Source organism: Tachysurus vachellii, chromosome 7 (assembly GCF_030014155.1).
Source record: "Tachysurus vachellii isolate PV-2020 chromosome 7, HZAU_Pvac_v1, whole genome shotgun sequence".
Lineage (NCBI taxonomy): Eukaryota > Metazoa > Chordata > Actinopteri > Siluriformes > Bagridae > Tachysurus > Tachysurus vachellii.
Window position 1 is genome coordinate 27,584,975 of NC_083466.1, and position 24,671 is coordinate 27,609,645.

General features: G+C 36.7%; 1 protein-coding gene and 1 long non-coding RNA gene across 2 annotated transcripts; both read left to right on the forward strand.

Moving 5' to 3' along the window:
- Positions 1–1,249: 1,249 nt before the first annotated feature.
- On the forward strand, positions 1,250–23,880 carry LOC132849089 (Fc receptor-like protein 5). The gene is made up of 16 exons (XM_060875287.1): positions 1,250–1,288; positions 3,671–3,706; positions 4,306–4,602; positions 5,117–5,434; positions 5,741–6,016; positions 6,180–6,428; positions 18,442–18,477; positions 19,077–19,373; positions 20,512–20,787; positions 20,951–21,199; positions 21,305–21,403; positions 21,831–21,920; positions 22,245–22,319; positions 22,551–22,634; positions 22,713–22,768; positions 23,290–23,880. Exons 1-16 carry the CDS (start codon positions 1,258–1,260, stop codon positions 23,290–23,292), a joined length of 2,472 nt encoding a protein of 823 aa, XP_060731270.1. The 5' UTR covers positions 1,250–1,257; the 3' UTR covers positions 23,293–23,880.
- LOC132849096 (uncharacterized) lies at positions 10,311–11,665 on the forward strand. Its single transcript, XR_009648815.1, has 3 exons — positions 10,311–10,433; positions 11,422–11,448; positions 11,554–11,665. It is a non-coding gene; the product is annotated as an uncharacterized LOC132849096 (long non-coding RNA).
- Positions 23,881–24,671: the final 791 nt, after the last annotated feature.

Sequence of the window (24,671 nt, forward strand, 5' to 3'; positions counted from 1 at the left end):
AGCTAAATCTCTGAACTATCTCACTGGGCTGAGGTACTGTAGCTTTCAGCTACTGGTAGCTTCTTTCGATTGGTTTTGTGGAACTGAGAAGGTTGCACATTAAACTGTAGGTTGGTTTTGTTTACCCTTATCTTTTTTATTTGCTGTAATAAATTGTTCCCGTATCATAGAATACTCTTTAAATATCTGAGCCTTTGCATCAAATGCTGTCAGTGATCCAATAGTTCCTCTATACATAGTTGATTATTTCATTCATTCATTCATTTTCTACCGCTTATCCGAACTACCTCTGTAGTTCACTGGGCGTCATCGGGCATCAAGGCAGGGTACACCCCGGACGGAGTGCCAACCCATCGCAGGGCACACACACACTCTCATTCACTCACTCAATCACACACTACGGACAATTTTTCCAGAGATGCCAATCAACCTACCATGCGTGTCTTTGGACCCGGGGGAGGAAATGGAGTACTCGGAGGAAACTCTTCTGTTTCTCTTACAGTAACAGGTGAGGTCTTATTAACAATGGTATCCACACAGTGACACCTAGTGGCCATTCCAGGATTTTTACCATTACATTAATTGCATTTTCCTCAGCATACCACTGAACACTAATCACATTTTAACCTCCCTCTCTGTCTAACCGTGCTTGCAGCGTTATAGTTGTTTATAACTATGTGTCTATTACCACACTCTGTACAACATTACATCTCTGTACAATGTGTCTCAAGAAGACTCAAACCTAATGAAAAATCTGCATTAGGTATTTTCTTGCTCTTCATGCTGTAGAGGAGCTACACAAGTGACAAAGTGGCCAATGTTAATTATGAAGTTGCTGCATCTCCAGTCAAGTACCAAGCATCACCACAGCATGAGTCACAGGCCTTAGACTTCATCACACCACTAGTCTGCTAGAACATTATATATAAGTCTGACCTCATTACAAATGTATCCTCAACCTCAATGCATAATGAACTCATTCAAAAACATACAAAAACAAACTTTACAAACAAAAATAAATAAAAACAGTACTGCTGATGCGCTAGCATATTAGCTTAACAAAATATTTATGCATTATTGGGGTATATGTTGTGCAAAGTATTAGTCTTACAGATCAGTTTTAATGTGTTGAATAAAAAAATGCCAAATAGGTATCTGTGTCCACTAAAATAGAAATAGTACAACAGAATACAGGAAGTGGTAAAACTTTAACACACACCACTGCTCAGTCAGTGAGTCAGTCATTAGAGGGACAGGATGGAGCTCAGTTCACTGCCTGTGATGCTCTGTGAGTAAATGTTCTCTTTGTGTCTTCATTAGAGTGAGTGGTGGGGTATAAAGTTGTTCATCTGCAGTCTGAATGTCCTGAGTGATGAGATTATTGTGTGATTAGGACATTGTGTGTACTTCATCATGACTGTTCAGGTGGATCAGTGTCTCCATATCTGTTATGAGAAGAGTTTAGTTTGATGTGTAAATACTCTCAGTAACTATGATAGTTCAACAGGAAAGAATACAAGTGGAGGAATGGTTTAAATCATCTAATGAGTGTAAATGACTCAGTAATGTTGGAATCTGTAACTTATCTTCTTTGTCCTGCTTTCATCTGCTTCTATGTGAGAAATTCTCATGATCATTTGATCTGCTAAAAGAAAATAGTTGCATTTGTACTTTGATAAGTGGAAGTTATTGTTGTGACTGAAATGTCTTTAGCTGCTGTGTTGAGCTTCTGCTGGTGTTTCTGGTACACAGAAAGGTTTTAACAAAACCATGTTAACATTATCTAGACATACTGAGAAAATGCCTTACAACCTACATTTCATTTTTGTTACTGTTATGGTTATATAATTTACTTATTAGTGATAAAATCAACTATGCATAAAAAACACATATCATTAGCCTTTGATACACAGAGGGCAGTGACGATGTTAAAGGCCTATGAGCAGAGACAAGTTGGCAATTGCGGTTTAGCATTTTTTCAGCAGAAGGAGGTGTGAAAATGATGTGTGAGGGAGATAACTGACTTTTAAAAAATGACCCTAAGTATGGTGGAGAAACATAATTCCACTAATAAGTATTGTACACAAAGTTCATCAAAAAATGTAACCATATGAGAACAAGAGAAGAATTGAAGCCAGGATCTGTGCAGAAGAGACTCCTGGGTACTAGAGTGTGTTCAGGAAAGACGAGAAGTATATATTCATTATGTTCTTGCCCACTCTTTATGAGTGCAATATTTTTTTTAATTGAGAACTACACTTGGGCTTCCTGAAGAAATACTATTGCATCTTGCAGAACATGCAGCATGCTTTCTTCCAGAATGAAATGCAAAATTTTTTGCAGAAACAAACACATTAGCCTTGCACACAAAGGGAAGTTTCAGTGGCCTGAAAGTAGTGACAAGCTGTCAGTTGTGGTTTTGCTTCTTTTTTTGTTAAAGCAGCAAATTGTGTTTAGCAGAAGGAGATGTTTAAATGATGTGTGAGAGCATTAGTCACGAAAGAGACTCTGAGAGGTTAAATTCAGATGTAGGGAGAGTTTAATGACACACTAGGAAAGGAGTGAGCGGGGAACAAAGAAAGCAGCAAATCAAACAGTGAAATAAAATATAGAACAAAAGACAAACAGAAATAGTTCCAAAAAGTGATTCACATCAATGTCAAAGCAGTCCATGGTCAATAGCGCAAAGGCATATGACATAAATCCAAAAGAGCAAGCAGTGATCACTAATAATCAGTAAACAACACAAAAGCTCAATGTGTAATCTGTGTATTTTGTCACATGCTGGAGGAAACCAGTTCATGCCAGATAATCCTGCAACTTCTTTTAAGTTACTGTTGGTAACTCTACATCTTTTATTTTAATACAGCACATGTTTAATCAAAAGCCGGTGTTTTGTGTCATTAATCTCGGCAACAAACGCCACATGGTGTCAGAAGCAAAAACTAAGTAGTAGTCGGTATTTTGGGTTGCAAGTTGATACGAGAACTGAATTGTACATCGCCATGGCAAAGTTTACCCCTCCTGGGCAGTTAGACTTTTCCAAGCCGAAGCATGGACGGACTGGAAACAGAGGTTTGCTAGGTGTCGAGTTGCTTTGTTGCTCACGGAGGAGGATAAAATTGTACAGGTAAATGCCCTAATTTATTCGATGTGAGCGGAGGCCGAGCACATATTCAAGTCATTAACGTTCAATAACGAGGTTATTGAAGGAGATCGGTAATCATCATCTTGAGGGATTGTGGTAGTCTACACACACCAGTAAGTTGTTATTGTTATAGAATATAAGAATAATAAATAATAAAGCGTCCCCACATGTTTATTAAAAAGGTTTTGTGCCAGGTGATTTGTGTCGTTAATCTCGGTGACAAAGGCCACATTGGTAATGTCAGTTTTTTCTCCACATCTGTATGATGATTTTCAAAGTGTTACCTGGTACATGTAATGTTTTGGAAATACTTTTATACCCCTCTTTCGATCAATATTTTTCAATCGCTTTGCAGAACATAATATTTACTTCAGTCTTTTCCACTTAACTTATAAATTATGCAAATTAGTATATCGTATTCCTTTATTACATGAGTTTAGTTTGTCAAAGCTGTGCTGATTTCAGTCATACACCGTATCTTTTCTATGTTTACATCATGTTCTGTGTTTCTGTTTGTTTCAGTGCTGATTTCACTCATTCCAGAAACACATGCTGAAGGTATATATATTATATATTGCCTTATTTTAAATTATTTAAATTCATTTATTTATGTGTGCATTTCTGATTTGAATTAGAAATGAGAAGGGTGTGTTTGTACATTGACATAAAAAGTTTAGCAGTTTCTTTAAAAAAAAAGTAATTTTACAGGTATGAAGAACAGAAGTCACTTTAACTAAGTTCTATTTAGTCTTTTCTCTTATAACAGTTTATCTCATGTTTAGTTTTACTTTGAACTCTCTCTGTATTCTCACACATTGTGTGGCTGCTGCTGAGAGAAACCAGACGTTTAGGGAACACATCCTCATCTGAGTGACATTGGATAGTTTGACAATAAATTAATACTCTTCTATAACTTCATACTACAGAATCATATAGTGTTAAATGTGTTGAGTCTATATCAAACTGATTTATCGACTGTTCAGATCTGAGATTCCACCATGTGTAAACAAATAGGTTTCAGCCTAGACTTAAACCCTGAGATATTTGGAACAATAATTGGAACTGTAGGTCAGAAAGCTCTGCCACCTTCTGTAGTCTATATTATTGCAACAAGAAAGTTGTTTATGTGTGTTTATTAACACATATTTATTTTATAGGGCAACCTAAAGCTGTGTTGTCCATAAAGCCTGATAAACATGTGTACATTGGTGAGAATATCACTCTCAAATGTGACGTAGCGGGAGGAGACAGTAAGTGGAAATACATCTGGTTTAAGACTAATTCCAGTTTCAACACAGAAGAAGGAAAAGACAGACGGTATAAAGAAAGCAAAAAGCAGGAGTTCAGTATCAAGTCTGTTAAAGACCCTGACAGTGGTAACTACACCTGCAAAGGACATACTGGAGACTCTCAGAGCTCAGAGATCAGTGATGCAGTTACACTGACTGTATCAGGTGAGTCTGTGGTAACAACATCTGGATAGTTTTACACATGCAGTATGATTATGGTGAGTCAGTGTGATTAATAGCACACAGCTAACATTAAAGCAGTAAAATCACATTGTGTCTTGCCCCTGCTATTATCTAACTCATTAGATGATAATTTAATAAAACTTTCTGTATTTCTGTTATTTTAAACCAAATCATGAAATTAACTGTGTTTATGAGGGAGAGATTCACTCTCATATATGACAGACTAGTAGAAGATGATTCCACTTATTTAGCAAAATAAATAAACCCCCAACTGATGATGATAAGAAGAATGAACTCATTCTTAATGCCTCCTCTAATTACATAGTACAATTAGACCTATATGGGTATTTACTTTATTACATAATTGTATCTTTATAAATATTATTTAAATTTACTATTCCTTACTCACATGATCTATTATACATAGAGAAATCATTGTGTATGTATGACTTAAATGTACAGATTTAAGAATAATTCTAAATTTCCTGTGTAACAGAGAGACCACAGACAGTACTGAGTGTATCTCCACAGAGCTGGCTGACTGAAGGAGACTCAGTGACACTAAGCTGTGAGGTTACAGACTCCTCTACAGACTGGACATTCAGCTGGTACACAGTTGTTCTCGATATATCCAATCCTAGTAATATCAAGACTAACCCAGTGCTCCTCTCAGACAGCAGCAGAGGATCTGGTGGTTCCTACACTCTCAGTCCTGCTTCTGTTAAACACACAGGAGTTTATAGGTGTAGAGGAAACAGAGGAGAACGACCCTTTAACACAAAATACAGCTCTGGAAAGCCTCTATGGATCACTGGTGAGGAAAACACAACAATGGTTGAAATTGTTGAATATAGATTCATAAATAAAATATAAAAATGACAGCGCTGAATTTAAATATGTAGAAATCACAGCTGTGTTAATGTTTGATGTAAAAATCTTTATATTCAGCCTCCTGATTGAGGAATGTTTTATGCAGCTGAATAACCCTAAGCACCGGTAGAGGATTATTCTCATTCAAATAGCACTGTGTAATTAAATAAGGAGTAAATGTGTTCAAGTTATGCCACTAAAACACAACCATAATAATACATAACAATAATTATAATGATTTGTGTTTAAGGTGAATCTCCTCCAGTCTCTCTGATCATCAATCCCAGCAGAACTCAACACTTTACTAATGACTCTCTCTCACTGAGCTGTGAGGACCAGAGTAAGTCTACTGGATGGACAGTGAGACGATACACACACAGTAAGAATGAGTCAGATTGTTCACACTGGGGATCAGTTACAGGATCTACATGTAACATCAGCTTCCTCTCCACATCTTACACTGGAGTTTACTGGTGTGTGTCTGAATCTGGAGAAAACAGTAATCCTGTCAACATCACAGTGCCTGGTGAGTCTTCATGTAGTGTGTTTAATGTTAAAGGAAAAGGGAAAAGATTCATTACAGAATATTTAGAACACTGATATTCTAACTGGAGAAAAACTGTTCAATAAGAGACACTTAACTGGGTTTTACAGTGAAATCAAACAGTGGTGTAAATTCTCTCTTCTAGATGGTGATGTGATCCTGGAGAGTCCTGTCCATCCTGTGACTGAGGGACATCCTCTGACTCTACGCTGTTTATATCGTACACCTAATGCCTCAAACCTCCGAGCTGATTTCTATAAAGATGGATCAGTTCTCCAGAAACAGACTACAGGAGAGATGATCATCCAAACTGTCTCAAAGTCAGATGAAGGTTTCTACCACTGTAAACACCCAGAGAGAGGAGAGTCACTGAAAAGCTGGGTCTCAGTCAGACGTGAGAAATCATTTAAATATTTATATACCACTTTGACTTAATGTGTTGAATTCAGTAGCTTTTGATAATGTACACTATGCTATGTTACACTTGTGATCACAGGTGTAAATGGATTTATTTGTACTGCAGATTGAGCTAAATCTGAACAGATCAGCATGAATAAAACATGATTATATTTATTTTATTCTGCTTCTTGTCCATCATGTGTAGACGCTCCATTCTCTGTGCTCATGCTGATCTGTAGTGTGGTGACGGCCTCTCCTTATCTGCTGGTGACCATCATTCTGCTGGTCAAATGTTACAGAGCTCGAGGTAAGAACTCTTTCAGTACGTCTCTATATTTCACATAACGAGCATCACGGCTTTAAACATTTTTACTTTAGGAAAAGTAGAAAGCTTTTTTCTTGCTTCTTTTTTAATAGCAATTTCAAATTTAAAAAACATTTGAACTGTGTTTAGGATGAAATCAAATGCAACTTGGTTTATTTTTTGTCAAACCTCATAAAAAAATTCAATGAAAGAAATTTTTTAAATATATTTAACAGATCACACTGATGTAGAGAGGATTGAGAATGCAGTCATAGAGGAGTGAGCAAAGTTCATCTATGAAAAGAATAAACATTTACTGAAAAAGATTGTTTCAGAATTTCTTTTTCTTTATGGTTTTGTGTGGATTTTAAAATAATACTGATTTGTCATTTTAATGTCCTGCTGTTATTTGCTCAGCGTCCTCTAGACACCGTCATTGTTCTGTATGGATTTGTTTAGTTAAAGTCTGCAAACCTCCTCATGAGTGAAGGTCAATGTGTGTGTAATCTCCAATAAAGCTTACAGTCTGTTAAAACAATAGTAAAAACTGAGAAATATATCTTTAAAAAAAGACAAAGATTTGGAAAACAGGATTAATTGCAAGCTGGAAACTAGCATCATTGGGGGATGTAAAGACTAATAGGTTTGTTTAGTGCAGCACTGAGATTTACTCAATAGTTAAACTTGTTTTATATTGTATACATACTACGTTTATTGACTGTTATCTGAAATATGGTGCAGAACTAATTGTGTTTTGTGTTTTCTCAGTATTAGTTCTACCACTTCTGTATTTGTACTGCTGTGTTTTCTATTTCTTGTGAGATTTTCTCTAGTTGAATATTTAGTTGTAGACTTACAATCTCAGTTAGACGCTGTTATTAGTTTTGGTTGATGTTTCAGCTGTGTGAACTTTAATTGTAGTTGTGTGAGGAGATTTATGGATGAAATGTTTGATCAATTCAATAAATGCATCATTATCAATTCCCTGCTGTTATATTGTTGTCTTTTCATGGTCATACTGATATTTACCATATGACTGATCAGATTTATTCTAATAATTTCATCTAATAATTTTTTTTACAAACTGAGCTGAAGAGATTTCAGCAATACAGTATGTAAGTTGTATGAGCTCTTATTGATCACATGACAATAATCTACACATATTCACTACTGTATACAGTATACAGTACTATAAGCAGTTTATATTATTATGTGTCTCTTTTAGTCAATGTGACTGGTTAGTGATACAGCAAATTCTAAACTTCTCCTTTCCGACTATCAGAAACAATTGTGCCATGAAGGAAAGCGACAGATTCTCCCAGATAACCCAGAGAGATTTGATCGTTTTCCTAATGTACAGGGAAAAGTACAAGGTGCTGGTCAGTGGGAAGACAAGTGGATGTCAGGAGTGGCTCGAGAGTCCTTTAACAGGAAAGGAAGCATTATAGCATGTCCGGAAAATGGATACTGGACTAAAGATTAGATACGAGGCTTGTGAGTCTCCCCATGTTCCCCTCGTCTTGAAACAGGCTTCTAAGAAGATCAGAGTGTTTGTGGACTATGATAAAGGTCTGATTTTCTTATGATGTTGATGCCATGTCTCATATTTACTCTTTCACTGGGCAGTGTTTACCTCATAAATTCTGCCCAATCTTCTGCCCCTTCCTCAGTGATGGAGGTAGAAATTCAGCGCTGTTGATCATCATGCCTGTTGAACAGTTCAGTGAGATCCATGTAGCAATAGGGACTGCATTACCCATAATGCATTAGAGAAGTTATAAGATGGGAAAATAAAATGGATGTTCACCATGTGCGTTGGACATGACGGTGTACTGCATGTTTATTAAGAAAGCACACACATTATAATACGATCTATTTACATCAAAACTAAATTAAACAGTCTTCCAATGAATCATATCTTCATGAAGGTTATAACACATTCACAGTTACCCTGCTGGTGCACTTTAACCTTCAAAAGCAAGCTAGGATATCTAGTTCAGCTGGCTACCATTCACTTTTTTTTTTTTTTTAATAGTAAGATCACAACTGCTTTAGGTTGAAGGAGCTCTGGTGACATGTAGGGTCGCTTATTAACCACGTCAATTTATTCACAAGATATGGTGTTATCTTTAATCTTGTCTTATCACTACTGTGCTGTGTATGACTGTATGTGACGAATAAAATTTAGAGTAGTGCCTTTGGTGACTATTTTACTTTTGATCTGTGTAGTAAAAACATCATGGAAGTTCATTCAGTAGTGGAGGCGGAGGTGGTTGAATAAATGAAAGCCATTTGTCATGTCTCAGTGGCTCAGTGCTGGCAGGAAATTATTGTCTATTTTAAAATGTAAATATTTGGTGAATAATGATGTATCATATTTATCAATGTAAATGATTGACCAACAGATCATTTGTAAAAAGGTTTTTGTTTTTTTGAGCAAAGAGAGATATAACTCCATCTCGATCAACAACTACTCCTGAATAAAAAGTTACATATCATGAATAAGTAAATTGATCAATTATTGACTATATTAAATATTATTGATTATAAGATAGGGGGGGGCACGGTGGCTTAGTGGTTAGCACGTTCGCCTCACACCTCCAGGGTCGGGGTTCGATTCCCGCCTCCACCTTGTGTGTGTGGAGTTTGCATGTTCTCCCCGTGCCTCGGGGGTTTCCTCCGGGTACTCCGGTTTCTTCCCTGGTCCAAAGACATGCATGGTAGGTTGATTGGCATCTCTGGAAAATTGTCCCTAGTGTGTGATTGCGTGAGTGAATGAGTGTGTGTGTGTGCCCTGGGATGGGTTGGCACTCCGTCCAGGGTGTATCCTGCCTTGATGCCCGATGACGTCTGAGATAGGCACAGCTCCCCGTGACCCGAGGTAGTTCGGATAAGCGGTAGAAGATGAATGAATGAATGATTATAAGATAATCAATTCCTGCAAAATAACTCTTTTTTTATTATCAAATATGTGCAATGGGATAGGGGTGGGACAGGGGGTGGTTTTGGTTTGGTGATTTTAAAAAGGTTTTCTTTCCTTCTGTTGTGATGTATTTTTGTGTGTTCTATTAAAATAAAAACAGTGAATTACACAAGAAAAAAAAAATTATAATAGGGCCATCCTTAAAAATATTCTTGTTTGCCGTAACCCGACCGACCCTGTCAATTTAGATTGGTTAATGCAATGGTTAAAGACCCAGTCAGTGACGTCACGATATGCTAATTTGTTTGTCATACCTACGTCATCACCATCACCAAAATTGTACTTTTTTTTTTTTACATTGAAACATGAAGAAAAAAAAAAATCTACCTACCGACCCTTTTTTTTTTACTGTTACTGCAAACCAAATGATTTTTAAGGGTGGGCCTAATTTATTGTTTATTTAATATAATATAGTTTTTGGAATATTTAATGGATTGTATACATTTATAATGGACTCAGCTAGGAACAATGCCAGAAGAGGTTAAAGATGTTTAAAAGGACAGTGAAAAAGTCAGAAACACCTCAGAATGCAAAAAAAGTCTTCACCAGGTCCTATCAATAATCCAACTTCTTAATGGGCCAAAAAACAATATACTTCTTTTATTCAAAAGGACTGCACCAATAAACAGAGTGTGGAGCTGTTGAGGAGAGTTCTGTCTCAGCTTCTGGAGTCTCTCAACAAGGAGATACAGTAGGCCAGTTTGCTGACTTTGGTAAGAACATGTAACTTGGTTGTCATTAAGGTTATTTGTGATGGTCGTTTACTTTTAACAGTTATTTTAACTTAAACATTTCTTGAAGATCATTGCATACAAGGCCTACATTATTTTATTTTTAAAATGCTCCATATTGGCAGGGTACAGTCCTCTGTACACCATTATATTCTTAATACGATACACAAACCCAGGTCTTTTCACTGGCAATGTAACTGACACAGTTGCGATGAGTGATGTTGCTCAGTAACGTCTGTGTAAACTTCTCTGTGCAAATATCAGATGATATAAACATATAAAATGTGAAATGAAATGTGTTTATATCTGGCAAAACTGAAACACTGGTTTCCGTTGCTGTTCCTTATCAGATTAACTTTGCTATAGTTTTATAGTTTTTTAACTCTGATGGTCTTTATTCTTTTAAAATCGTCATGAATAAAAGTATTATGAATTTCACCACAGCTATTTTATTATACTTTAATTTCACTTCTTTTTTAAAGCCACTTTTTTATTACAGTGGTTCCAATAATAAATCTGAAAGAAACCTTAGCAAAAAATCAAAGGAAAAATCAAAAAGTCAATTGAATCCTTGGCTTCTTCATATGACTAGTTTCTAATGCCCTCTAGTGGCTGTCTGCAGTACAAAGTTAAATGTTGCATATTCAAAAAAACAAAATAAAATAAAAATACCAACAATCAAATAATTCCAATTTCTGTTCAAATGCTCTTGACTCACGCCTTAATGCATTTAATCATTTTAGTTTTTCTTTTCAAACCCTTGTTCACCCTGTTTCATAAAAGGCCCACCCACTGTGCAGGTTCTGTCATCACCACTGGCTAAAATAATCATTTATTCCTAATTTGATTTTTAAATAATGATTTATAAAATCTAATTTGATTACTAATTTGATTCTAATTTGTTTCTATACCATATATAATCTATCTACCATATATATCGTATCTAATTTGATTACTCTTTTTCAAACAGATCTGAAAAGAATTCAGCAATATGCAGGTGTGTGAGCTTTGCTTCATCTTATGACATTGCATATATATACATATATACATACAAATTATATAATGTAATAAAATGGATGTCAATTGTGTCTCTTTCTTTCAGTGGATGTGACTCTGGATCCTGATACAGCTCATCCTGAACTCATCCTGTCTCAAGATGGGAAACAAGTAAGACATGGAGACTTGCGACAGAATCTCCTTCATAACCCAGAGAGGTTTGATTATTGTGCCTGTGTGCTGGGAAAGGAAGGATTCTCCTCAGGGAGATTTTACTATGAGGTGCAGGTCAGAGAAAAGACTAAGTGGGATTTAGGAGTGGCCCAAGAGTCTGTTATCAGGAAAGGGAAAATAATAACCAGCCCTAAGAATGGATACTGGACAGTTTGGCTGAGAAACAAGATTAAATATGAGGCTTGTGATTCTCCTCCTGTTCCCCTCTCCTTGAAACAGGCTCCCCAGAAGGTGGGAGTGTTTGTGGATTATAAGGCAGGTCTAGTCTCCTTCTATGATGTTGATGCCAAGTCTCTTATCTACTCTTTCTTTGGTCAGACTTTCACTGAGAAACTTTATCCATTCTTCAGTCCTTCACGCAATTATCACGGTAAAAACTCAGCACCACTGATCAACATGCCTCTTACACAATTGACTTGAGCTGTTTGCTTCAGCATTGCCCCAAACAATACACCCTTGTATCAGAGAAGTTTTACTGAGATTCGGGACATGTTATTTTATTTTACATGTTTATTTTAGGGGGGCACGGTGGCTTAGTGGTTAGCACGTTCGCCTCACACCTCCAGGGTCGGGGTTCGATTCCCGTCTCCACCTTGTGTGTGTGGAGTTTGCATGTTCTCCCCGTGCCTCGGGGGTTTCCTCCGGGTACTCCGGTTTCCTCCCCCGGTCCAAAGACATGCATGGTAGGTTGATTGGCATCTCTGGAAAATTGTCCCTAGTGTGTGATTGCGTGAGTGAATGAGAGTGTGTGTGTGCCCTGCGATGGGTTGGCACTCCGTCCAGGGTGTATCCTGCCTTGATGCCCAATGACGCCTGAGATAGGCACAGGCTCCCCGTGACCCGAGGTAGTTCGGATAAGCGGTAGAAGATGAATGAATGAATGAATGAATGTTTATTTTATCAAATTGTGATGAAAGCATATAAATATTTTGTTAACAAATAAATGTTTATCTGTTATCTCTTCTATTTCAAAATTCATAGTCTATAGTAAGCTAATATAGTCTTGTCAGTCTAAATGTAAACTAAAACAATAGTAAAAGTTTCCTGCCAATAGCATACCTTTTTTCTTAGGTTTACATGTATACCTGCCTTGATGCCCGATGATGCCTGAGATAGGCACAGGCCTGTGACCCGAGGTAGTTCGGATAAGCGGTAGAAAATGAGTTAGTGAGAGAGTGAATGGACACATGCTACATTACCTGTGGGATGACTAGTTTTGCCACATACGTAACTGACTTCAGCAAGCCCTCCAAACCTTTTAGGAACCATGCTGACTGAAATAGGGGACTGGCTCCCCAGTATCAACCTGAAGAAAGAGTATGGCGTTTTACCCATGACCTCTGACAGTGTGCAAGAAATTTAGTTTCACATACAGTGACTCTTTTCAGAATATACAAACAAGTAAACAAAGCCACCTACAAGCTGTATCTCCCTTGTCAGTTCTACCAAAACCTTGAAATAAAATTCCCATCATGCAACATTTTCCACACTAGTTTCCACAACCAACAAACATTTTCTTTAGGGTTCCTTGTTCTGAAGTGTAAGCCAAATCTCTGAACTCTCTCACTGGGCTGAGGTAGCTTTCAGCTACTGGTAGCTTCTTTCGATTGGTTTTGTGGAACTGAGAAGGTTGCACATTAAACTGTAGGTTGGTTTTGTTTACCCTTATCTTTAATGCAATTTGCTGTAATAAATTGTTCCAGTATCATACAATACTCTGTAAATATCTGAGCCTTTGCATCAAATGCTGACAGTGATCCAATAGTTCCTCTATACATAGTTGATTATTTCATTCATTCATTCATTTTTTACCGCTTATCCGAACTACCTCGGGTCACTGGGCGTCATCGGGCATCAAGGCAGGGTACACCCCGGACGGAGTGCCAACCCATCGCAGGGCACACACACACACTCTCATTCACTCACTCAATCACACACTACGGACAATTTTTCCAGAGATGCCAATCAACCTACCATGCGTGTCTTTGGACCCGGGGGAGGAAACCGGAGTACTCGGAGGAAACTCTTCTGTTTCTCTTACAGTAACAGGTGAGGTCTTATTAACAATGGTATCCACACAGTGACACCTAGTGGCCATTCCAGGATTTTTACCATTACATTAATTGCATTTTCCTCAGCATACCACTGAACACTAATCACATTTTAACCCCCCCTCTGTCTAACCGTGCTTGCAGCGTTATAGTTGTTTATAACTATGTGTCTATTACCACACTCTGTACAACATTACATCTCTGTACAATGTGTCTCAAGAAGACCCAAACCTAATGAAAAATCTGCATTATGTATTTTCTTGCTCTTCATGCTGTAGAGGAGCTACACAAGTGACAAAGTGGCCAATGTTAATTATGAAGTTGCTGCATCTCCACTCAAGTACCAAGGATCACCACAGCATGAGTCACAGGCCTTAGACATCATCACACCACTAGTCTGCTAGAACGTTAATATAAATAAGTCTGACCTCATTACAAATGTATCCTCAACCTCAATGCATAATGAATTCATTCAAAAACATACAAAAACAAACTTTAAAAACAAAAATAAATAAAAACAGTACTGCTGATGCGCTAGCTTATTAACTTAACAAAATATTTATGCATTGCTTGTCAGATCAATTATTGGGGTATATGTTGTGCAAAGTATTAGTCTTAACAGATCAGTTTTAATGTGTTAAATAAAAAAAATGCCAAATTGTTATCTGTGTCCACTAAAGTAGAAATAGTACAACAGAACACAGGAAGTGGTAAGGCTTTAACACACACCACTCCTCTGTCAGTCAGTCAGTCATTAGAGCGACAGGATGGAGCTCAGTTCACTGCCTGTGATGCTCTGTGAGTAAATGTTCTCTTTGTGTCTTCATTAGAGTGAGTGATGGGGTATAAAGTTGTTCATCTGCAGTCTGAATGTCCTGAGTGATGAGATTATTGTGTGATTGGGACATTGTGTGTACTTCATCATGACTGTTCAGGTGGATCAGTGTCTCCATATCTGTTATGAGAAGGGTTTAGTTTGATGTGTAAATACTCTCAGTAACTATGATAGTTCAACAGGAAAGAATACAAGTGGAGGAAGGGTTTAAATCATCTAACAAGTGTAAATGACTCAATAATGAATCTGTACCTTATCTTTGTCCCTCTTTCATCTGCTGCTATGTGACAAATTCTCATGATCATTTGATCTGCTAAAAGAAAATAGTTGCATTTGTACTTTGATAAGTGGAAGTTATTGTTGTGACTGAAATGTCTTTAGCTGCTGTGTCGAGCTTCTGCTGGTGTTTCCGGTACACAGAAAAGTTTTAACAAAACCATGAACACAGACATACTGATAAAATTCCTTATAACCTACATTTTAATTTTTGTTACTGTTATGGTTATATAATTTACTTATTAGTGTTAAAATCAACTATGCAGGAAAAAATACACATATCATTAGCCTTTGATACACAGAGGGCGGTGACGATGTTAAAGGCCTATGAGCAGAGACAAGTGTGACAAGTTTCAGCAGAAGGAGGTGTGAAAATGATGTGTGAGGGAGATAACTGACTTTTAAAAAATGACCCTAAGTATGGTGGAGAAACATAATTCCACTACTAAGTATTGTACACAAAGTTCATCAAAAAAAATGTAACCATATGAGAACAAGAGAAGAATTGAAGCCAGGATCTGTGCAGAAGAGACTCCTGGGTACTAGAGTGTGTTCAGGAAAGACGAGAAGTATATATTCATTATTTTCTTGCCCACCCTTTGAGTGCAATATTTTTTTTAATTGAGAACTACACTTGGGCTTCCTGAAGAAATATTATTGCATCATGCAGGACATGCAGCATGCTTTCTTCCAGAATGAAATGCAAAATTTTTACAGAAACAAACACATTAGCCTTGCACACACAGGGAAATTTCAGTGGCCTGAAAGTAGAGACAAGCTGTCAGTTGTGGTTTTGCTTCTTTTTTGTTAAAGCAGCGAATTGTGTTTAGCAGAAGGAGGTGTTTAAATGATGTGTGAGAGCATTAGTCACGAAAGAGACTCTGAGAGGTTAAATTCAGATGTAGGGAGAGTTTAATGACACACTAGGAAAGGAGTGAGTGGGGAACAAAGAAAGCAGCAAATCAAACAGTGAAATAAAATATAGAACAAAAGACAAACAGAAATAGTTCCAAAAAGTGATTCACATCAATGTCAAAGCAGTCCATGGTCAAGAGCGCAAAGGCATATGACATAAATCCAAAAGAGCAAGCAGTGATCACTAATAATCAGTAAACACAAAAGCTCAATGTGTAATCTGTGTATTTTGTCACATGCTGGAAGAAACCAGTTCATGCCAGATAATCCTGCACCTTCTTTTAAGTTGGTAACTCTACAACATTTTATTTTAATCCAGCACGTTTAATCAAAAGCCAGTGTTTTGTGTCATTAATCTCAGTGTGACGGAGTGGTAAATGGACGGAAAGCACAATATGCAAACCTAAATATGTAAATGACAGACTACGCCACCCTGGGACTCTCACCCAGGGAAATATGAATCACCTCACAATACTATAAGGAGCACAAATTCGTTCTACCGATTAATAAATGAGCAGGAGACGTGGGTACAAAAATAGAATTTAATTTATTAACAACCCGTAAAATAAAGTTTCAGAATAAACAAAAAAAAAGGAAAATCAAAAGCTCATGCAGGGCTACAGCTGATCGGCACAAGACAGGCTGAAACAGAAGTAGGTTTAAATATCCACACCATGCATGTGCTCAATCACAACACACTCACTCAGTGCTCAGTGAAATTTCTGTCGGTGGTCACACAGCACACGGTGCACAGAAACACACTCGAAAAGAGGGAAAGTCAGGCCTCTCGGCCTTTTGGCCTACAGCTCCTGCAGAGAGTACACAAAACAAAAGAAACAATACATGTTAAAATTGAATTAAAAATGCTCAACCAAAGAAAACCAAATAAACAAACAAAAAGAGTAAAGGTTTACAAAACTCCAGGAGGAAGTATAAACCAATCCAAGAAAATATATAAATTAGATATCAGGACAAAGCAATTAAATGAAGTAACAAAATAACTAATTACCACACTGACTTCAGCAAAAAGGCTTCCTACCTCAAGGTAGGATTTAAAGCACAGTAACAGTGTCAGAAAGAAAGTAACAGTGTGGCTATAAATCAAGAAACAAAACCGAAACCAAAAATAAAGTTACCAAAGAGAGCAATTTAGCGAGGAGCAAAGCAATTTAACACAAAACACCAAAAAATTAACACGGAACAAAACAGCAGCGTTGTCCCGGGAACAAGGTGCAGCATCAACTGCACATACAGCAGGAATTCCCCGGAACCTAACAGAAAATATTATGCACATTAAGTAAGTGCATTTAAAAAAAACACAAATTCTAAAACCCACAGAAAAACCCCTAAATAACATGCTAGTGCATACCGGAGAAGTAGCCGTCTGCCACACCAAATCACAGATACAGTACTGGTTCAGTAATAAACCGGATATGGATGAACATCGGGTGACGAAATAACACTGACTGGGGAAATAAAGCAATTAACACTACACCCCCGGCATTTAACCTAGCGTCTCACATAAAAATAGATAAAACAAACTCACATACCTGGGGGTAGACAGTCTGTCACAACAGAGATTGTTTTTGACCCTTTTCTTTCCGTTGCGAAACACTACAATGAAGCATACGTGCGGCATTAGCCTATTGTACGACCACAACAAAACAGCGTAGCCATGCTGCTAACAGCCTCTTACCTCCCAGGCAACTGAAAGTAACTGGAACAAAGCTGAACCGCCGTGCAGCTAGCCGCACCATTAACACCCAGCGGCCTCTATTGAAGCACGGAACCGGAAACCGGAAGAGCACCTCGAAATGACGCGCATTCAATCACCATGAACCGGACACCCTCCTTTATACACAGCGGCGCTCTCCGATAGGCTATTACTACCTGACGTCACAACAGTAAACTATCCTGCCACATCGGCAACAAACGCCACGTGGTGTCAGAAGCAAAAACTAAGTAGTAGTCGGTATTTTGGGTTGCAAGTTGATACGAGAACTGAATTGTACATCACCATGGCAAAGTTTACCCCTCCTGGGCAGTTAGACTTTTCCAAGCCAAAGTATGCACGGACTGGAAACAGAGGTTTGCTAGGTGTCGAGTTGCTTTGTTGCTCACGGAGGAGGATAAAGTTGTACAGGTAAATGCCCTAATTTATTCGATGTGAGCGGAGGCCGAGCACATATTCAAGTCATTAACGTTCAATAACGAGGTTATTGAAGGAGATCGGTAATCATCATCTTGAGGGATTGTGGTAGTCTACACACACCAGTAAGTTGTTATTGTTATAGAATATAAGAATAATAAATAATAAAGCGTCCCCACATGTTTATTAAAAAGGTTTTGTGCCAGGTGATTTGTGTCGCTAATCTCGGCGACAAAGGCCACATTGGTAATGTCAGTTTTTTCTCCATATCTGTATGATGATTTTCAAAGTGTTACCTGGTACATGTAATGTTTTGGAAATACTTTTATACCCCTCTTTCGATCAATATTTTTCAATCGCTTTGCAGAACATAATATTTACTTCAGTCTTTTCCACTTAACTTATAAATTATGCAAATTAGTATATCGTATTCCTTTATTACATGAGTTTAGTTTGTCAAAGCTGTGCTGATTTCAGTCATACACCGTATCTTTTCTATGTTTACATCATGTTCTGTGTTTCTGTTTGTTTCAGTGCTGATTTCACTCATTCCAGAAACACATGCTGAAGGTATATATATTATATATTGCCTTATTTTAAATTATTTAAATTCATTTATTTATGTGTGCATTTCTGATTTGAATTAGAAATGAGAAGGGTGTGTTTGTACATTGACATAAAAAGTTTAGCAGTTTCTTTAAAAAAAAAGTAATTTTACAGGTATGAAGAACAGAAGTCACTTTAACTAAGTTCTATTTAGTCTTTTCTCTTATAACAGTTTATCTCATGTTTAGTTTTACTTTGAACTCTCTCTGTATTCTCACACATTGTGTGGCTGCTGCTGAGAGAAACCAGACGTTTAGGGAACACATCCTCATCTGAGTGACATTGGATAGTTTGACAATAAATTAATACTCTTCTATAACTTCATACTACAGAATCATATAGTGTTAAATGTGTTGAGTCTATATCAAACTGATTTATCGACTGTTCAGATCTGAGATTCCACCATGTGTAAACAAATAGGTTTCAGCCTAGACTTAAACCCTGAGATATTTGGAACAATAATTGGAACTGTAGGTCAGAAAGCTCTGCCACCTTCTGTAGTCTATATTATTGCAACAAGAAAGTTGTTTATGTGTGTTTATTAACACATATTTATTTTATAGGGCAACCTAAAGCTGTGTTGTCCATAAAGCCTGATAAACATGTGTACATTGGTGAGAATATCACTCTCAAATGTGACGTAGCGGGAGGAGACAGTAAGTGGAAATACATCTGGTTTAAGACTAATTCCAGTTTCAACACAGAAGAAGGAAAAGACAGACGGTATAAAGAAAGCAAAAAGCAGGAGTTCAGTATCAAGTCTGTTAAAGACCCTGACAGTGGTAACTACACCTGCAAAGGACATACTGGAGACTCTCAGAGCTCAGAGATCAGTGATGCAGTTACACTGACTGTATCAGGTGAGTCTGTGGTAACAACATCTGGATAGTTTTACACATGCAGTATGATTATGGTGAGTCAGTGTGATTAATAGCACACAGCTAACATTAAAGCAGTAAAATCACATTGTGTCTTGCCCCTGCTATTATCTAACTCATTAGATGATAATTTAATAAAACTTTCTGTATTTCTGTTATTTTAAACCAAATCATGAAATTAACTGTGTTTATGAGGGAGAGATTCACTCTCATATATGACAGACTAGTAGAAGATGATTCCACTTATTTAGCAAAATAAATAAACCCCCAACTGATGATGATAAGAAGAATGAACTCATTCTTAATGCCTCCTCTAATTACATAGTACAATTAGACCTATATGGGTATTTACTTTATTACATAATTGTATCTTTATAAATATTATTTAAATTTACTATTCCTTACTCACATGATCTATTATACATAGAGAGATTATTGTGTATGTATGACTTAAATGTACAGATTTAAGAATAATTCTAAATTTCCTGTGTAACAGAGAGACCACAGACAGTACTGAGTGTATCTCCACAGAGCTGGCTGACTGAAGGAGACTCAGTGACACTAAGCTGTGAGGTTACAGACTCCTCTACAGACTGGACATTCAGCTGGTACACAGTTGTTCTCGATATATCCAATCCTAGTAATATCAAGACTAACCCAGTGCTCCTCTCAGACAGCAGCAGAGGATCTGGTGGTTCCTACACTCTCAGTCCTGCTTCTGTTAAACACACAGGAGTTTATAGGTGTAGAGGAAACAGAGGAGAACGACCCTTTAACACAAAATACAGCTCTGGAAAGCCTCTATGGATCACTGGTGAGGAAAACACAACAATGGTTGAAATTGTTGAATATAGATTCATAAATAAAATATAAAAATGACAGCACTGAATTTAAATATGTAGAAATCACAGCTGTGTTAATGTTTGATGTAAAAATCCTTATATTCAGCCTCCTGATTGAGGAATGTTTTATGCAGCTGAATAACCCTAAGCACCGGTAGAGGATTATTCTCATTCAAATAGCACTGTGTAATTAAATAAGGAGTAAATGTGTTCAAGTTATGCCACTAAAACACAACCATAATAATACATAACAATAATTATAATGATTTGTGTTTAAGGTGAATCTCCTCCAGTCTCTCTGATCATCAATCCCAGCAGAACTCAACACTTTACTAATGACTCTCTCTCACTGAGCTGTGAGGACCAGAGTAAGTCTACTGGATGGACAGTGAGACGATACGCACACAGTAAGAATGAGTCAGATTGTTCACACTGGGGATCAGTTACAGGATCTACATGTAACATCAGCTTCCTCTCCACATCTTACACTGGAGTTTACTGGTGTGTGTCTGAATCTGGAGAAAACAGTAATCCTGTCAACATCACAGTGCCTGGTGAGTCTTCATGTAGTGTGTTTAATGTTAAAGGAAAAGGGAAATGATTCATTACAGAATATTTAGAACCCTGAGATTCTAACTGGAGAAAAACAGTTCAATAAGAGACACTTAACTGGGTTTTATAGTGAAATCAAACAGTGGTGTAAATTCTCTCTTCTAGATGGTGATGTGATCCTGGAGAGTCCTGTCCATCCTGTGACTGAGGGACATCCTCTGACTCTACGCTGTTTATATCGTACACCTAATGCCTCAAACCTCCGAGCTGATTTCTATAAAGATGGATCAGTTCTCCAGAAACAGACTACAGGAGAGATGATCATCCAAACTGTCTCAAAGTCAGACGAAGGTTTCTACCAGTGTAAACATTCACAGAGTAGAAAGTCACTGAAAAGCTGGGTCTCAGTCAGACGTGAGAAATCCATTTCTTCTCATTTGATATTCTCTTAATGACACACTTTATATTTACAGCACTAATAAAACTTAAATCCTGCTTTCTTCCTTTCCTCTGTTATAGGTTCTAGGTCCACTAGTACAACCTTAGCTTTTATACTAAGTTTGGCATTTCTGATCATTTTATTAATCTTCCTGCTGGGGTTCTGCAAAATAAAGAAAGGTCTGATAAATGCTTTAACTTTTTAGCAAATATTAAGTTACTTGGAAATATAAAATTTACAAAATTTTATTTTTACATAGTTTTTTTTTTTATATCTATTTAACATAGTTTTTTAATTCTTGTTTAGAATACGAGAAACTTTGGAATTAATTTGTTTCTGATTGAGTCCTGATTACACTGTATAAAATAATAATAATAATAAAATGAAGATTGCACAATATATAATTAATAGTTGCCAGAACAAACTACAGTAATCCATATCTAACAAAATTGTTGTTATCATTATATACAGTTAATATTTGTAACTAATCTTCACTCTTTAGTTATTTGTAGTATTTGAGTATACTGTACTCAATACTGTGTAAAAAAAAGTTTCCATTAGTATTTACACCCTGTTCAGATACAGAATCTGTCTCTCTCTCTATAGAAAAGCAGAAAACCAATCAGACATCAGAACAGAATCAGAACCAGTCAGGAGCTGAAGACTCTCAGTCAGGAAACACACCACTTCAGGCTGGTCAGACACTGTCTCAATGACTGTTTATTTCCACATTTGATTCTCAAAAATCTTTTTAGAATTTAATTTAATATTTTTTAGATATATTTATTCTGTTTTTGTCGGAAGTGATAATATTTATGACACTGTGGAAAGAAAGAAAGAAAGAAAGAAAGAAAGAAAGAAAGAAAGAAAGAAAGAAAGAAAGGCAGATATGAGAGGAACAGGTAGCTTTATTTCATTTCAGACATTTCCTCTTGCATTAGGAGATTTAACTCTAGATTAACGCTATACAGTAAAGTACAGAAGTGTCTCCTAGAGACTAACACACTGCACTGTGTTCAGGTGAAGCTGCAGCTGAGAGCAACGAAGCCACTTACGCGCAGGTCATAAAGAAAAAGAAGGCTGAGAGGAACAATGGTATTTTATATTAAACAGTATTTTATAAAGTATTTTAATGCTAAAACATTCCATGTAAAACTAGAATTTGGACAGTCTCCAAAAATATTTGTCATTTATTACACTGATCTCATGCTACTCTTACTATAATACTATAATGGACAACATCACTGTGGTATACCTGATGCTGTAGTGACTAATGTATTAGGAAGCTGTTGGTCAGTGTATTGTCTTTGTTCTCTGCTTCTGTAGATCTTGATGGGGAGCTCAGTGGTAGTGATGTGACTTATGCTCAACTTGAAGTAAAAGCAAAGAAGTCATCTATGCGAGAAATAGGTACAGAAATTCTTGTTAAATTTCGATAGATTTAATTTTTTTTCTCAAATTTAATTCAAGATCTTTTGCTTTAATTAGAAAAAGCCAGTGTGGATGCTGATACTTTATACTCAGAAGTGAAGCTGAACAACAAGGTAAGACTGGTTCGCATTTTAAGCTCAACAACTAGCTGATGTTATAAAACACCATGAAGTAAATTTATTTATTATATATGTATTATAAAACATACTTTCTAGTTAGCTGGGTCAAAGCTAGAGAGATTTCCATTTGTGTTTTCCTTCTTCTGTTTGACAGTACTGTACATAATACTGTGAAATCAAATGCTACTTCCTTAAGTTACAATTATATTGCTCTCATATTGTTTCACTCAGAGCAGTTTGAAAAGTAAAGTTCACATTTGATCACGTTTCACTTTTCAATTAAAGATCAGAAGTAATCTGATGTCGGTGTGTAAGTAAGCTTCATGTCACCACTTACAGGTGCTAGAGAAACACCTATTAGTCAGAAGAGTGTCTGAGTATTAATTCCAGTATAAATATTGAGAAAGGGAGACTGGTTCAGTGTGAAGTGCTGGGCAGAGGGATATTATCTGATGTTACACACCTGAACCTGGATTCCTTATCTGTATTTATATGATCGCTTTCTCTCTCTGCAGTGAGTCATGTGTCGGTGTGTGGAGCTGATGGAGCTGTGGTTATATGACATGTTATTGCTGTTACTTCTGTTTTCTTTTGCTTATGAGCACATTCTTTCACCTATCCCCCACATATGTAGGCACATACCTGCATTATTAACAATAATAACCTATTGCATTATTTAGTGCAGTCCATCATGGTACACATGAAAACATGTTTGGCCAGATGCAAAACCTAGAAAAAATAGAAGATGAACAGAAGACCAACGTCTTTTGGACTACAGATTTAGCAATGTTTTAAATGCTTTAGTGAATGCCTTCTAGACTGGATACATGCAGTCTGTTCTTCACTGTCCTGCTGTTTCTTTAAGCAAGCTTCAGCTTATCCTTAGCACCAGGAAAGTCACAGCATATTACCTTCATACTTACACTAAATTGATTGCCTATTAAATTCTACATTGACTAATGTCATTCTTATACCATTTAAAGTTCATATCTTGGTTTTTTTGTAGCATATAAGAAAAAAATCTTAAAATGTGGATATATATATAACTGTATACTTCAAAATCCTTTTATTATAAAAGCTATGCTTATTGACTTATTTTAGCACTGTCAGGACATGTACTGTATATAGATCATGTATAAGTATGCATTTATGCATTAGTTAGAAAGTAGTTAGTAATTAATTTCTAATTAGTTATTTGGAAATTACATTGTATTTTTGTAACATAATTATTTCTTTGCCAACTGCAATTTGTAATGTAAAGTAATGTACTTTTTAATCTATTCTTTAAATAAAATAGTTGATTCATTCAATCCTGTTACCATGTCACTTATTTAAAGACCTCCTTGCAAAAAACTGCACCGTTTCATACATTAATTTTGTTTGATGGTCAAGGTTTTATCAATAGTTAGTAATTAGCTTGTAATTAGTTTGGATTCCCTGTCTCATGCAGTGTGGAGAATGTACACGCAGACTATGAAAACAGTGGGGAACACATGTCTTAAATAAAATGTCATGCAAATAACAGTCACAAAGTCTACCAGTAACAAGCAGTAATTAGAAACAAACAGTGGTCTTGTTCAGGTCTGTGATGACGTAAACAAACGAGTCACCAACAAAAGACTTTGTGCAAAAAGCTGCGTTTCTTTTAACTTGAAACCAAGTGAGCAGTATAGCTGAATTTCGAGATTCAAGAATTCTATAAACATGCCATTTTGTCTAGTGGAGTCAAATGTAATCCAAGGAGCAAACATTGGAGAGGGGGATGGACTGGAAATCTAGCCAGCTTGGTTTGTTTGTTGGAGGTTTGTTTACCCTATCCTATCATGGACTCCATACATCTAGCCATGATTCCACTTTCTTTGCATTACTTTTGCTTTACCCTCTTCCAGCCATCAGC

Excerpts from the sequence above, each read along its gene's own strand:
- LOC132849089 (XM_060875287.1), top strand. The coding sequence starts at position 1,258 with ATGGAGCTCAGTTCACTGCCTGTGATGCTCT. Across the intron at positions 1,289-3,670 it reads TTCACTGCCTGTGATGCTCT|TGCTGATTTCACTCATTCCA; the intron begins GTGAGTAAATGT and ends TGTTTGTTTCAG. Across the intron at positions 18,478-19,076 it reads TCCAGAAACACATGCTGAAG|GGCAACCTAAAGCTGTGTTG; the intron begins GTATATATATTA and ends TTTATTTTATAG.